At 41.2% G+C, this 13,332-nt stretch overlaps 1 protein-coding gene, 1 long non-coding RNA gene and 1 pseudogene across 3 annotated transcripts; 2 read left to right on the top strand and 1 right to left on the bottom strand.

Moving 5' to 3' along the window:
- The first annotated feature begins 486 nt into the window (after window positions 1-486).
- LOC120295771 lies at window positions 487-1,759 on the top strand (annotated as a pseudogene).
- Window positions 1,760-2,074: 315 nt separating this feature from the next.
- On the bottom strand, window positions 2,075-3,541 carry LOC108961066 (oxalate--CoA ligase-like). Its single transcript, XM_039316247.1, has 2 exons — window positions 3,072-3,541; window positions 2,075-2,560 (listed from the first exon to the last, which is right to left on the bottom strand). Exons 1-2 carry the CDS (start codon window positions 3,303-3,305, stop codon window positions 2,288-2,290), a joined length of 507 nt encoding a protein of 168 aa, XP_039172181.1. The 5' UTR covers window positions 3,306-3,541; the 3' UTR covers window positions 2,075-2,287.
- Window positions 3,542-6,760: 3,219 nt separating this feature from the next.
- On the top strand, window positions 6,761-12,768 carry LOC108961068. Of its 2 annotated transcripts, none has more exons than XR_005553184.1 (2): window positions 6,761-11,872; window positions 12,299-12,768. It is a non-coding gene; the product is annotated as an uncharacterized LOC108961068 (long non-coding RNA). The 2 variants fall into 2 exon arrangements; XR_005553185.1 differs by having other exon boundaries at window positions 6,763-11,422.
- Window positions 12,769-13,332: the final 564 nt, after the last annotated feature.

The raw sequence follows: 13,332 nt of genomic DNA, 5'->3' as shown, positions 1-13,332 counted from the left end.
GTCATGCTAGTCTCTCTCAACATGTACTTCTAATCATTTAAAAAAAAAAGTTCCACTTTTATTTCTCACAGCTTCAAATCTTAAAAAATAATTTTTTCAATTTTCCTAGGTCTTTAATTGAAAAATTAACCAATTTCATTCTGATTATCATTATATATCATCAACATAAACTAAACAATCACGATAAATGAATGTCCTCTCCTTGAAGTAAATAGGGAATAATAATAAAAAAAATCAACAATTGTTAACATCTGAGAAATTAAAAAGGGAAGAAGATCCGTCAGGTTTTCCAGTTCTTGCGTTTCTAGCATTCGGTCACTCTCTGTTTTCTCTCTCTCTCTCCCTCCAACCCTCGAGTGAGCTGCACTGCCTGATAGCAGCCTTCGACCGCTGCCGCCGCATCTACGCCGCCGGGCCACCTCGGCGTTTGGCAGCAGCGCCTCCCCTCTCCTCCTCCTCCGAACACCCCCAAAAAAAAAAAAAAAAAAAACCTAGGTCCCTCGCTTTCGGTTCTCCAGGATTGCTCGAAGATGGACGAGGACCAGGAGATGGAGAGGTTCGGGATGGACAACGATTACGACGATGGGCAGTGGATCGACGGGGAGTTCTACTACCGGCGGCGGAGGGAGAAGCGCGCCCAGACCAAGGACGACGTGCTCTACGGCGTCTTCGCGTCGGGAGACTCCGATTCGAACTACGACGACTCCTCCAAGAGGAAGCGGAGGAAGAACAGGGACCTCCTAGGTAAGGCCGATCTGTCGAAGCCCGTGAATTTCGTGTCCACCGGCACGGTCATGCCGAACAGAGAGATTGACGAGAACTCGAAGACAGAGAATGAGGATGAAGAATCCGCTGTCGTGGATGAGGATGGGCCGGGCTTGGGGGTCTTGAGAAGAACCAACAAGGGATTGTGACATTCATTGAAGCAAAGTTGCATCCTAAGAATATGGGTGTGGGTTTCAACGACTTACGAGGAAACTCTTGCAAAGGCACCTGTTGCCTCGTTGGGGCCAGAGGAAAAGAAGCCATCACCTGACGTGCCCGGTAAGGAGAAGCTTTGGTCTAAGCAAGCGAAGAAGAAGACGCTGAAAAACAAAGCGAAGTATATTACGGCAGAAGAGCTGTTGGCGAAGAAGCAGGAACAGGGCGTTGAAGTTGTGCAAAAGGTACTCGACATGCGCGGACCTCAGGTTAGGGTGTTAGCAAACTTGGAGAATCTGAATGCGGAAGAGAAGGCGAGGGAGAGTGATGTTCCTATGTCGGAGCTCCAGCACGATATAAGGTTGATTCTGGACCTGGCTGAGTTGGATATTCAGAAGATCGATGGGGACCTGAGGAATGAGAAGGAGACAGCTCTGAGCTTGCAAAAAGAAAAAGGAGAAGCTGCAAACTAAGGCAAAACTCCAGAAGAAACAACTGAATAACATGAAGGAAATAATGAATACGCTAGCCAAATCTTTTGGTGACATGCAAAGAAGGTTTCCTGCAGTGCTTGCTCATTCGCAGTCCCTCTGTTTATCAGAGTATTTCAGGGATGGGATCCTCTTCGGAATCCCTCACATGGGTTGGAAGATTTTAGGTGGAAATCTCTATTGCAAGGACAGGAATGTCTTGATATATGAGATTTGGATCCCCTTGTACCCTGTTGGTTTCAGAAGTTGTCTCGCCTGCTGTGAGAATATTAGGCATTGACACTTTTTGCGAGCGGTTGGACCACTGGCCCACTGCTAGATCCCACCTCAAAAGTGAATTAATATAATCTCAAGCAAAAGTTATTAATGGTCCAATGTAGAAATAGTAAATTGACCCAACTCACTTTTTCTGAGATCATAATATACGGTATTTAGTCAAGTCGTTATGTTGCCCATGCCTTCGCAAATACAAAAATTTTCCGTAAATAAAAAAGTAAAAAACTTGTAAACAATTTAAGTTATTAATTTTTTTCCTCAGTTCGCCATCTAATTTTGATGATGCTTCGAACTTTATTAATTAGAAAATTTCTTTGTGGCGTTGTATGAAATCATATCTACCCAAAATATGAGCGCCAAGAACCTAACAGCTGCCGGGAGGGCCATGGCGGCTCTAGTAGATAAAGAGCTCAATAATCCAACAACTGAGCTGTGCACATGGAACAAGGGAAGCACAATCAGGGTAGTCTAACTTTGTTAGTTTGTACACACACTTGATGTTCTGAATCAATGATGCCAAATTGCGTTGAGTTAGCAGCATGCAATTGGGGCGACCCGTAGCGTCGGAGGTGTGCCTGAACAGAGCTACATCCGAGGGATCATTGACAACTTTGGACATTGAGCCAAGGCTCGGCTCTACATCGGTCGAAGAGAGTGATTTTGGAATCGGTAGAGTGAAGCTTGGCAGTTGGGTGGTGGATGTTAAGCTTGGAAGCAGCGGATTGAGCCCATCGGTTTCCTTCTTGCGGTGTCAATAGAAGCTTCGGTTCCGAGTCGGAAAGGTAGAACTTGAACTCCTTAGTTGTGTAGTTGGGGTTGAGCGGAGCTGCAGTGACTCGGCAACGGATTACAGCCGGAAACAGGATCACAAACTGCAAAACGAACACATTTCCAAATCAGCAAACTGCCCCACTAGTCCCAGCAGATTGCAGATATACATATGCAGAATGTGCAGACAACTAGTTTGTCATTGTTTGATTTCATTAAAGCCATCCATCTCCTTTTGATAAGCTTTGACTTTGTTTTACGATGAAGCGTTGCTTATACATCCCAAAAAAACAACCTTTGGACACAACAGAAAAGGCTCTTCATGCTCTTCCCAATTCAATTTGTTCCTGCTCAATTGGCACCCGCGCTTGCAGAAATTTCACGCCTCAGATTCTTTTTTCTTATTTCGAGCTATTTCCCAGTCGATCTTTCATAAACAATCGATCTCATCGTTAGAAATTCATTGTTACCGCAATCTTCCAAATATTGCATTCTCGAATTTATACAGCTTCATCAGGGAAATTTCTGCATTTGAATTCCCATCATCACACAAACTGAAAACATGCGCCATCGTACTCGCGAGGAGACTCGATGACTGGTGGGGACCATACATACCTCGACGGTGTTGGGGAAAGCGAGTACGACGACGTCGCCGGCGCTGATGCCATAGGCAGCGACGAGCGCTGCGGCTTGGTCAACGAGCTCCTGTAGCAGCGGGTACGTCAGGTCGAACTCACCGCAGGCGGAGACGGCTCTCCAGTCGGGGAAATCCGATGCCACCTTCTTCAACAGGCCCGCGAGAGGGAGTCCCTCCTTGGCAAGATCGCCAGGCTGAAGCTTCAGATTCATGCCATACGGCACGGATTTCAGATTCCGCGAGGCAATCCGGGGGAGGTGGCGGACGTGGCTGCTCTGTTGCAGGTTTTGCAGGAGAGGAATTTAATCCCGGAGAGTGGTTGAGCGCGAGTCTGATGCTACTGGAGGAGAGAGAGGAGAAGAAAACTGTAGTGGAGGAGGAGAGAGATGAAGATTAGGGTTTTCTGTGGCGATTTTGAGAGAGGTGAGAAAGAAGGGAGAGAAAAATAAAAACGGTTATTTTTTTATTATTATCCGAATTGAAAATAATGCATGAAATTTCAGTTAAGTTGCATTCTAACACCCCTATTATAAATGGACAGCACTAGCGCCCCGTCATTTGTTAAGTGATTTTGAAAACATTCACGAAAAGAATCTAGAATTTAGCTTTCCATAGAGGAACAATGGGATTGACACTGGACTACTCAAGAACACAAGCTAGTATTGCTGGAAGCCCAGATGGGAAAGGGCAGTATGGAAATGAGTCTCTATAAGGGAACTGGGACGTCAATTTGAACAGCAGCAGAACTTCTCAGGCAGAAGCATCGGCAAATTGGCAGCTTCGCCGAGCATTTTGAATGATGCAGGACATATAGCAGAGGATGTGAAAATGAAGCCTTACAAATCCAAGAATTTATTTACTGTTCATGATGCTGCTTTTGCTATCACAATTCGGACCTTAAAAGATCGGATGAAGCAAAGAAAGGTAAGGGACCACTTTATTGAGCTAAATACTGTGCATAATACATAATACCTTGGTAAAAAAAAAACAGGACATCAAGTTAAGATTTCGAGGGAGGAGGAAAGCAAGTCACTCCCTTGATGTAAAGGTTTCTTCTCAATACGTAGAACAAACACCCTCGAGTTTTCCTTTTCAGAAGCTCGTCAATGAAAAACTTCATTTGCACAACCTGATCACAGACAATAGAAAGGATTAAGGAAATTTATATAAAAAAACATGTCGAAAAATGCTATAGAAAACAATGGTTTAAAGGATACGCATGTCTTTCAGAAAAAGAAAAAAGAAAAAAATGATACGCATGTTGAGGTTGCTACTATGAAACTGATCGAGAGGGCAACCAACCATAATTCCAACTATCGAAAATTCAGAGACCTGCATTTATACAAGGAAATAGGAACCCAATCAAGCCCCAAGTAGAAACGTGTCCAAGACAATTTGTCATAACACTATACTACTACTATTAACATTACAACTAGGGGTGTGCCAAAAAATAAAAAAGAAATAAAAACATGAGCCCGAAAACCGAGGCTGAACTGCTGGGCTGACCCCATTTTTTGTGCTAAAATAGTCGCAAGCCGAGCCACCATATCTCAAAATATCTTTCAATTCGACCCGATATAAGCAATTTGGGTTCGGTTAAAGCTTGAATGGCCCATACCCGCCCAGTTCATAAATTAGAAATAATGTCTCATTTTCCTTCTCTCCGGGCCTTTGTCATTCTTACCTTTTAATGAATACTTAGGTCTTGACTTGTCTCATTCTTTCTTCTCTCACGCTTATCGAGTCATCCAGTCCCCACCAAGCCGCCATTGCAGCATCGTCGAGCCCCCACCGTAGGGCCGCCGAACCCCAACACTCACCATATGCCCACTCGGTCAATTGCAGTCTCCTCTCTCTCTCTCTCTCTCTCTCTCTCTCGCGGCTCTCCGCTCCCCCACTCTCCAGCAACAGCAAAACAAGTTCTTACTAGCCTGTTCTGATGTCTTCAAAGTTTTTGGTTTTAGGACATGGTACTTGAATTTTTTTATGGAATGTAAAAACAAAAATAAGATAAACTAAACACATCTTTTTCTAATTTCAGGCTGCAAGCAATCCTATTGAGTCTGGGCCAAGTCCTCTAGCTAGAATATCCTAAGCCACATTTTTGGACGGGCTGAAAAATTGACAAAATCCCGCTACGCCCGCATTTTAACTCATTCATGAAACGTGTGCTAACTCAATATAAATTTGGACACACTGCACTTGCGAATCTAAATAATCGATACAATGCTAAAAAAAAGTGATGACATGGATGTACTAAATAACATCATTTGGGAGCACATGGGACTTGCCATATAGTTATTAATATCAGTTACACTACATGTTTCATTTAATTCATGTAATTTCATAATTTACTACTACATTCTTCTTCTTTTTTATGTCTTTAACTCATCGATAAAGCAAACTAGACTACACATCTCCTAGATAAGAATTGGCCTAAAGTTCTCTTGTGAAGCAACTTCCGCTTATTGCTTCATTCGGTTAAACTAGTTGCGGGTCGGTCTATCAATACAGAGCATCCATCATGTAACCATACTGGTGGTGTTCTACTGTTCCTCAAACCCCTCGTTGCTCATTTTGTCACTTCGCTTTAGTTTTGTTTTGTCAAGCATCTTGGCCTTAATTCAGATTGTAATGAATATGAATATCTCGATAGGATTCTCAATCGATTGTCCTAAACCAATCACGATAAAGTCTATTGTGCATGATTCAGATTTCCACGACATCTTTTCAACCATTATATCCTATTCTGAAAAGAATAGCGTAAATTTCTTCCAAAAAAAAGTGAAGAAATCATGGAACTTGAAAGTTGTGAGAATTGCATCCCTTGTCAAACTAGAAGAACATGAATCAAATGAAATTCAAATTAAACTACTCTTAAAATATAACTATCGTTGCATTCTTCTACCATTTTTATTTATTTATTTATTATTATTATTATTATTATTATTATTATTATTTGTTTAGTGAAAACACAATCGAAGAATTAATCTAGAAACAAATGTCGTCACAGGATAAGAAATGATGACCACAGCATCAGAAAAGGTCATCACCAAAGGATTAAGATCCAGTCCAAGTTTGGGGCAAGGGCGATTCCTTCACAGATTGTATAAGTGCATAGATCAATGGCCATTTTGACGCTCCATTCTTTGCATGCAGATCTCGTGCTCCTTCACAACAGAATACACATTCAAAACTCGATTATGTTCATATAGAACACTTTAACTCAAATCAGAGGGATCAGCAAGCCACGGGACAGCAATTTTCATGTCATACATCGAGCATACGAGACGAGAATCCTAACACCATTTGAGAAACGAGCATCCTATTTCAACAAAGTCGGCCATAATAAGGGTTCGATAAGTTGAGAACAAATCGAATTTATGTAATATGATTTTGCGGTTCAAGGATTGAATCGAATTTACATACTGATTTAGTTCAAGCCTTTCATCCAACATGATACACATTTCAATCAAGGGGCTCATACGCAAATACAAACCACCGATTCACTTTCAGATACTCACAACAACAACATTATTACGAGTCCGAGTAGTTAATCGAGCTTCAATCTCAACTGATTTACTCACAAACATTATTAGCTAAAGCTCACCGGCTCTGTTTCGTTCGTAAGCGGCAGAAACAGAATGTGCGGGAGTTTTTGACCTAGTGGTGTCCACGTCGATAATCGGGAACGGCGAAGGGGAAAAACCAAGGGCTTGTGCACTTTCGGGCGTCCTGACCAGAAAACAGGGCAGAACGACAGTTGGCCTTGCTGCAGCGAAACCGGCGATGGCGGAGCGGCTACGGTGGCGGCTAACGGTGTCTAGAGGACGACGGAGAAGGAGAACTGACGAAGAAGCCATGAGAAAAACATGGCGGATTTCTGTTGTCGATCAGTGGATGGCGGATTTCTGTTGTCGATCAGTGGTGGAGAATCTTCTGGAACTCGGCCGATCGAATGAGAGAGACTGTGGATCGTGGGCTGCGGCGAGGGAAATTGTCTGGGCCGAGGCTTACTCTGATGGGCCTAACGCGCGCATTCGGGAAGAGGAATACACGAACGGGAGCTCAGCAAGAGAGAATTTCTCTGTTGGGTCAACCCATTTCTAGAAGCGTCTCCATCTTCACTCCCTCTGCGCCTCAGTCCCCCCGGCAGCCACCGCGCTCGTCCTCCATCGCCGGCCACGACAACACTCAATGCACTCAGCAAAGATCACACAGGGTGGGGAGGCTCAAAGATTTCTAAACGGCCAGAGAATTATCTCTCTTGGCTCCTTGCTTCGTCTGGTGACCTCCAACTGACCTCCCGGATCGCTCCACCACCAGGCCGTAGCTCTGTCAGCACCGTTCTCCGGTCGTTTTACTTTGGCTGCTCTGAATTTGTTCGTTTCTCCTTCGCTGGCTCCGATCCTCAACGTCATTGTCACGGACAACCTCTGCCTCTGATCCGATCGTCCTTCGTGCATCGGATAACATAAACACTATAATCTTCCTTCTTCGTTCTTAGCTTCATGAAGAGAGACCCAGCATATTTGTGTGATTTTTGTTGTTCAAATTCACTGCTGGCGTGTCAATGCGCGCGCTATAAGTGCTTTTTATGATCCATCGCATGAAGTGCTCACTGTGACATGTTCATATTAATAATCTGAATCATAAATCAACGTTCACTGCAATGCGTGTTCGTCTGTTAGATGGTCGATTCTTGTTTAGTTCTCTGCCAAAAATCTTGCAAACATGATTCCGTCTTCATCTATGTTACTTTGGCGGTTTCTGGATTGATGTTCCGTAAACTGTATAATCTCTTCTACTGGGAGGAGAAAGAAATTCTCAGCATTATCTCCCGCATGCTTAAAATTTGTTCTCATGTTTTTTACATTGGATCACCTGACCATTGAAATTAATATGATTTCTTTTCTATTGATTGTGTGTTTGATGAATCCAAGTAACAATCCAAGGTAAGTTTCGATTGTCTGCAATGTGAATTTGGTGGCTGGGGAGGTTCCGCTGTGAAACGTTGGCCTCAGTTGTTCTGAATGAAAGAATACGTTTGCTTGAATTGTCAGCTTAATAAGGAAGAGAGTGACGCAGGCTACAGTTTGTTGTGAAAAAGAAACAAGCAACAATTGCCGAGTTTCTGTTATGTAGGAAATGGAAGCGAATTAGAATAACTAATGTGCTTTTGAGCAATGATGCTGATTGCTGGATTATCTTTGTGAACATATGGTATCTTTATTTCTCTTTCGAACATTTGGTATTTGCTTCGCTCTCTTACTAGTAACCAGTGCTGCAAACTTCTTGGTTGATTAATTCCTCTTTCTGCAAATGACTCTGGCCCCAGTTATTGTCCACTTTCAGTATATGAGTCCTCATTGTAATTTGAGTACCGGTTGATGTGATACAGTCTTGTTGATTCATTTCTCAATATGTTTCCCAAATGTTGCCTGTTGTAAAAAATTTCAAATATTAAATTCCATCAGCCTCAGGTTTTTTTTTTTTTTTTTTTTAATCAGAATTTCGTGTTTGAAAGAGTGGTTTGTATGAACTTGATATTTGCACTGGATTAACTCGAACGATATTTTATCATAGATATGTAGAACAGAGTATTTCTTTAGTTGGCTACATTGTGACCTTTGTTGCTGATAAAGTAGATTGACTTGCTAGAAGGAATTAGTGCTCTGTAAGTGCAGCCAATTTTTTTGTTAATTTCGCTGCTGGGTATTAATTAGTTCATGGAATGATGCTCATCAGATTTGGTAGATTCAAACAATGGTAAATAGACCAAGCAACATCAGGAAAAGATGAAAAAGCATTTCTTATTTGTCGAGAATCATCATCATTCTTTCTCTCAGCAGTGAGAGATATTGCAAATATCGTAGGGTACGAATTGAATGAATAGGTATCGCAGCTTTGGACTTGTCTGTCAATCTTGGCTTATCTCATCAATGGCCAATGTTATGCTGATGTTTGAATGAATCCAAGCACTTATCTTTAGTAGGCTTTGGAATTTTCACAATCTATGGATCCAACGAGTCTTAACAATTGATGTGTCAGGGAATTTCTTACCTGTACCAGGTCCACTGGGCGGAGTCTATGTCAGTGGTTGATCATCTAAGCCCCATACGCAACATTCATGCGAGACTCACTTGAACAACTATTGAAATGGACCCAATCTAAGCGAGCGCAGGCACCACCTTGTGGAAGCTATGCTTTGGCTGATGGCATAAGATGTGAAAATTCTTTAATCTCCGCCTTCTTTGCGCTTTTGCACTTTGGATTTAGGTTGCAATAAATAAGTGCCCTGGACATACTTTAAGTTATGTTAATGGGGGATTATGAAAAAGTTCTTAAGGAGATACGGAAATACTCTCCCAAATTTGATGCTTCCAAAGGTCAAAGTAGTTCAACCTGGGCAACTAGAAAAGAGTAACAATGAGGTCAGAATGTTATGGAGCATTACCCCATTGGTCATTTTCATGTCAACCTTTTCAAATGTGGAGATAACTCCTTTTTCAGGTGATAATACTCGATAAAGGTGCTTCCAAGATAGATTATTCCTCAGGATCAGTCTCAGACGACCTCTTCCTCTAATCCGTTCGTCCTTCGTGCATCGGTAAAATAAACACTACAATCTTCCTTTTCGTTCTTACTTCATGAAGAGAGACTTCAGGCATTTTTATGTGATTTTTGTTGTCAAATTTACTGCTGGCATGTCTATATACGTGCCATAAGTGCTTTATATGATCGTTGCCGGAAGTGCTCACTGTGAAGTGTTCATATTAACAATTTGAATCACAAATCAATGTTCACTGTAATGCGTGTTTGTCTGTTAGATGGTCGATACTTGTTTAGTTCTTCCTGCCAAAAGTCTTGTAAAGAAGATTCCGTCTTCATCTATGTTACTTTGAGATCGCTGTGTAAGTTGCTCTCGTTGGCAGTTCTGGATTAATGTTTTATAAATTGTACAATCTGTGCCACTGGCAGGCGAAAGAAATCCTCGGCATTATCTCCTGCATGCTTAAAATTTATTCTCATGTTATCTACATTGGATCATCTGACCATTGAGATTAATATGATTTCTTTTGTGTTTGATGAATCCAAGTAACAATCCAAGGTAAGTTTCGATTGTCTAGAATGTGAATTTGTTTGCTGGGCAGGTTCTTCTGTGAAACGTTGGCCTCAGTTAATCTGAATGAAGGAATATAAAGAGAGTGATGCAGGCTATAGTTTGTAGTGTAAAAGACACAAGCAACAATTGCTGAATTTCTATTCTGCAGGAAATGGAAGCGAATTAGCATAACAAATGTGCTTTTGAGCAATGATGCTGATTTCTGATTATCTTTGTGAACATGTGGTATCTTTATTTCTCTTTTGAACGTTTGGTATTTTCTCTGCTCTCTTTCTGGTAAACAGTACTGCAGACTCCTTGATTGATTAATCCTTCTTTCTGCAAATGATTTTGGCCCCTGTTATGGTCCGCTTTCAGTATACGAGTCACATTGTAATTTGTGTACCTAGTGATGTGATATGGTCTTGTTGATTCATTTTTCAATATGTTTCCCCAACGTTGCTTGTTGTAGAAAATTTCAAATATTAAATTCCATCAGCCTCAGTTTTTTCCCTTTCTTTGTTGATCAGAATTCTGTGTTTGTATGAGCTAGATCTTTGCCCTGGATCAACTCAAACGATATTTTATCATAGATATTTAGGATGGAGTATTTCCTTAGTTGGCTACTTTGTGGCTTTTGCCGCTGAAAGTACATTGACTCGCTAGAAGGAATTAGTGTTCTGTAAGTGCAGCCAATTTTTTTGTTAATTTTGCTGCTAGGTGTGATGATGTTCATGGAATGAATGCTCATCAGATTTGGTAGATTGAAACAATGGTAAATAGCCCAAGCAACATCAGGAAAAGATCAAAAAGCATTTCTCATTTGTTAGTCATAATCATTCTTTCTCTCGGTAGTGAGAGATGCTGCACATATCGTAGAGTAAGAATTGAATGAAGCGGTGTCGTAGTATTGGACTTGTATGTCAATCTTGGCTTATCTCATCAATAGCCAATGCCGATATTTGAATGAATTCAAGCACTTATTTTAAGTAGGCTTTGGGATTTTCACAATTTATGGATCCAATGAGTCTTAACAATTGATGTGTTGGGGAATTTCTTGCCTATAACGGGTCCACTAGGCGGGGCTGTGTCAATGGTTGATCGTCTACGCCCCATATGCAACATTAATTTGAGACTCACATGAACAGCTATAGGAATGGACCCAATCTACACGTGCACAGACACTACATGGAGGAAGCTATTCTTTGGCTGACGGCATAAAATGTATAAATTCTCAAAATCTCTGCCTTCTTTGCGCTTTTGCACTTTGGATTTAGCTTGCGATTAGTAAGGGCCCTGGACTTACTTTAAGTTGTGTTGATTACGAAAAAGTTCTTGAGGAGATATGGCTATACTCTCCCGAATTCGATGCTTCCAAAGGTCACAAGTAGTTCAACTTGGGCAACTAGAAAAGAGTAACGACGAGGCCGGAATGTTATGGAGCATTAGCCCATTGGTCATTTTCATCTCAACCTTTCTAAATGTGGAGATAACTCCACTTTTCAGGTGTTAATACTTTATAAAGGTGCTTCTAAGATAGATTATTCCTCGAGTAATGGCCAAATATCAAACCCTGAGGATCAATTTTTCTAACAAGAAAGGGATGATGTTGTTGAACTTGAAGATTTAGAGGGTTTCCTGCAATGTCGATCGATTTTACCCTGTTCTAGCGAAGTATCTGATTGCCTATCACTCACTCATCATGAGAATTTGAGTCTTATTAGTCATGTTTCTGCCTTTATCAGTGCCTTTTCTTTGTTCTTTCCAAATTCTTTAATGCTTTTTGATGAGCGTTTCGGATGTTGATTTATACAGTAATATAGGGGAAGTGCAGATTGCAATTAATTGGTGAGGTAACTAGCTCTAATGTGAAGGGGATGTAAAATTATTTGATAAATTTTAATTTTTCTGATTTTCCATGGAAATACTAACTACCAATGTATGCTAAATCATTTCATACAAAGTCAATGCTCAGTAATTTCTGGAAGTGGAATCACCATAATCTAAAACTTTACACAGACAAGTCTCAATCGGCAAAGAATTGGAACTCACCGAAGTCGCAAATCTTGAAAATCAATGACGGCAGAGCTTTTTTTGAAGGTGAAACAATTGGAGCTATTTTGGGAATTCTTCGCAACGAAACGGGAGCTCTACTGGATGGCTCTACTACGAATGTTCCAGCATTGTCGGCGTTTTAGACGGAAGCCATTCCCCTGCTCGAAGCTTTGAAACGTTTTCAGTCGAGGAGAGAGTGTGTTGGAGCTCGAGTCTGAATGCGAAGAGCTGGTCAACGTTGTGCTGATGAAGACAGCTCTAATAGAGAAAGCCCAGCTCTCTTTGGCCCAATTTTACTCTCTTTTTGGCCCATTGTCACCGGTCCGCAAACAAAATGGCTGATTGGGTCGTGAAAATCTAACGTACGAATGCTCTCCCTCCCTCTTGAGTGGCCCATCCCTCCAATCTTTATGGAATTATTTGCGTTTGGATGCCCCTTTGGTGGGCTTTTGTTTTAAAGACCCCCGGGTTTTAATTCATGGCATGTCTTCAAATTTGAAAGCTTGACTCGTATATTAGTTTGTCTTAAGCTCGAATTGGTCGACGGTCAAAACCCAAGTTCAAAATTACATGGAAAGTAGATGATCAAGCAAGTCTTAAGAGCTAGAATCCGGAGAAATTGGACAATTCCAAGTGAGGTTGTTCACACAATTTGACTTGAAAAACTAGAAAACTGAAATTGGACCAGCAAGTGAATGGAAATATTAATTAAACTGGATTTTCATCCCTATCCTGTTGGGGAAAAGACAAATAATTAGTGCTCGAGTCTTTTCCAACTACTCTGCACCATGCATTGTTTCTTTATAACTCAGTATCCATATGATTGATTTTTGGTTGAAATAGCCTCATAAGTATGATCATTACTCCAATCTAATGAAGTAAAATAACCTTCACTCCAATCATGACGCCTCCTCCAACATAAAAAGAATATCCCATCCACGTCAAGATGAAAGCAACATAATGACTATATAACTAAATAAGTTAGCTGACTCTTTCCATTTATAAGATTCAATTATTTGTAAGTTACCATTCTTGTCTTGGTTGAGGTGGCCGACAACAGTCCTTTTATTTTTTATTTT

The sequence above is a fragment of the Eucalyptus grandis genome, chromosome 7, assembly GCF_016545825.1.
Source record: "Eucalyptus grandis isolate ANBG69807.140 chromosome 7, ASM1654582v1, whole genome shotgun sequence".
NCBI lineage: Eukaryota > Viridiplantae > Streptophyta > Magnoliopsida > Myrtales > Myrtaceae > Eucalyptus > Eucalyptus grandis.
Note: the sequence above shows the minus strand (reverse complement) of the source record. Positions and strands in the feature narration are given on the sequence as shown.

Bases quoted from the DNA above. Each gene is read 5' to 3' on its own strand.
- LOC108961066 (XM_039316247.1), bottom strand. From the start codon at position 3,305: ATGAATCTGAAGCTTCAGCCTGGCGATCTTGCCAAGGAGGGACTCCCT. The intron at 2,561-3,071 runs GTATGTATGGTC...TTCGTTTTGCAG, and splicing joins CTTTCCCCAACACCGTCGAG to TTTGTGATCCTGTTTCCGGC.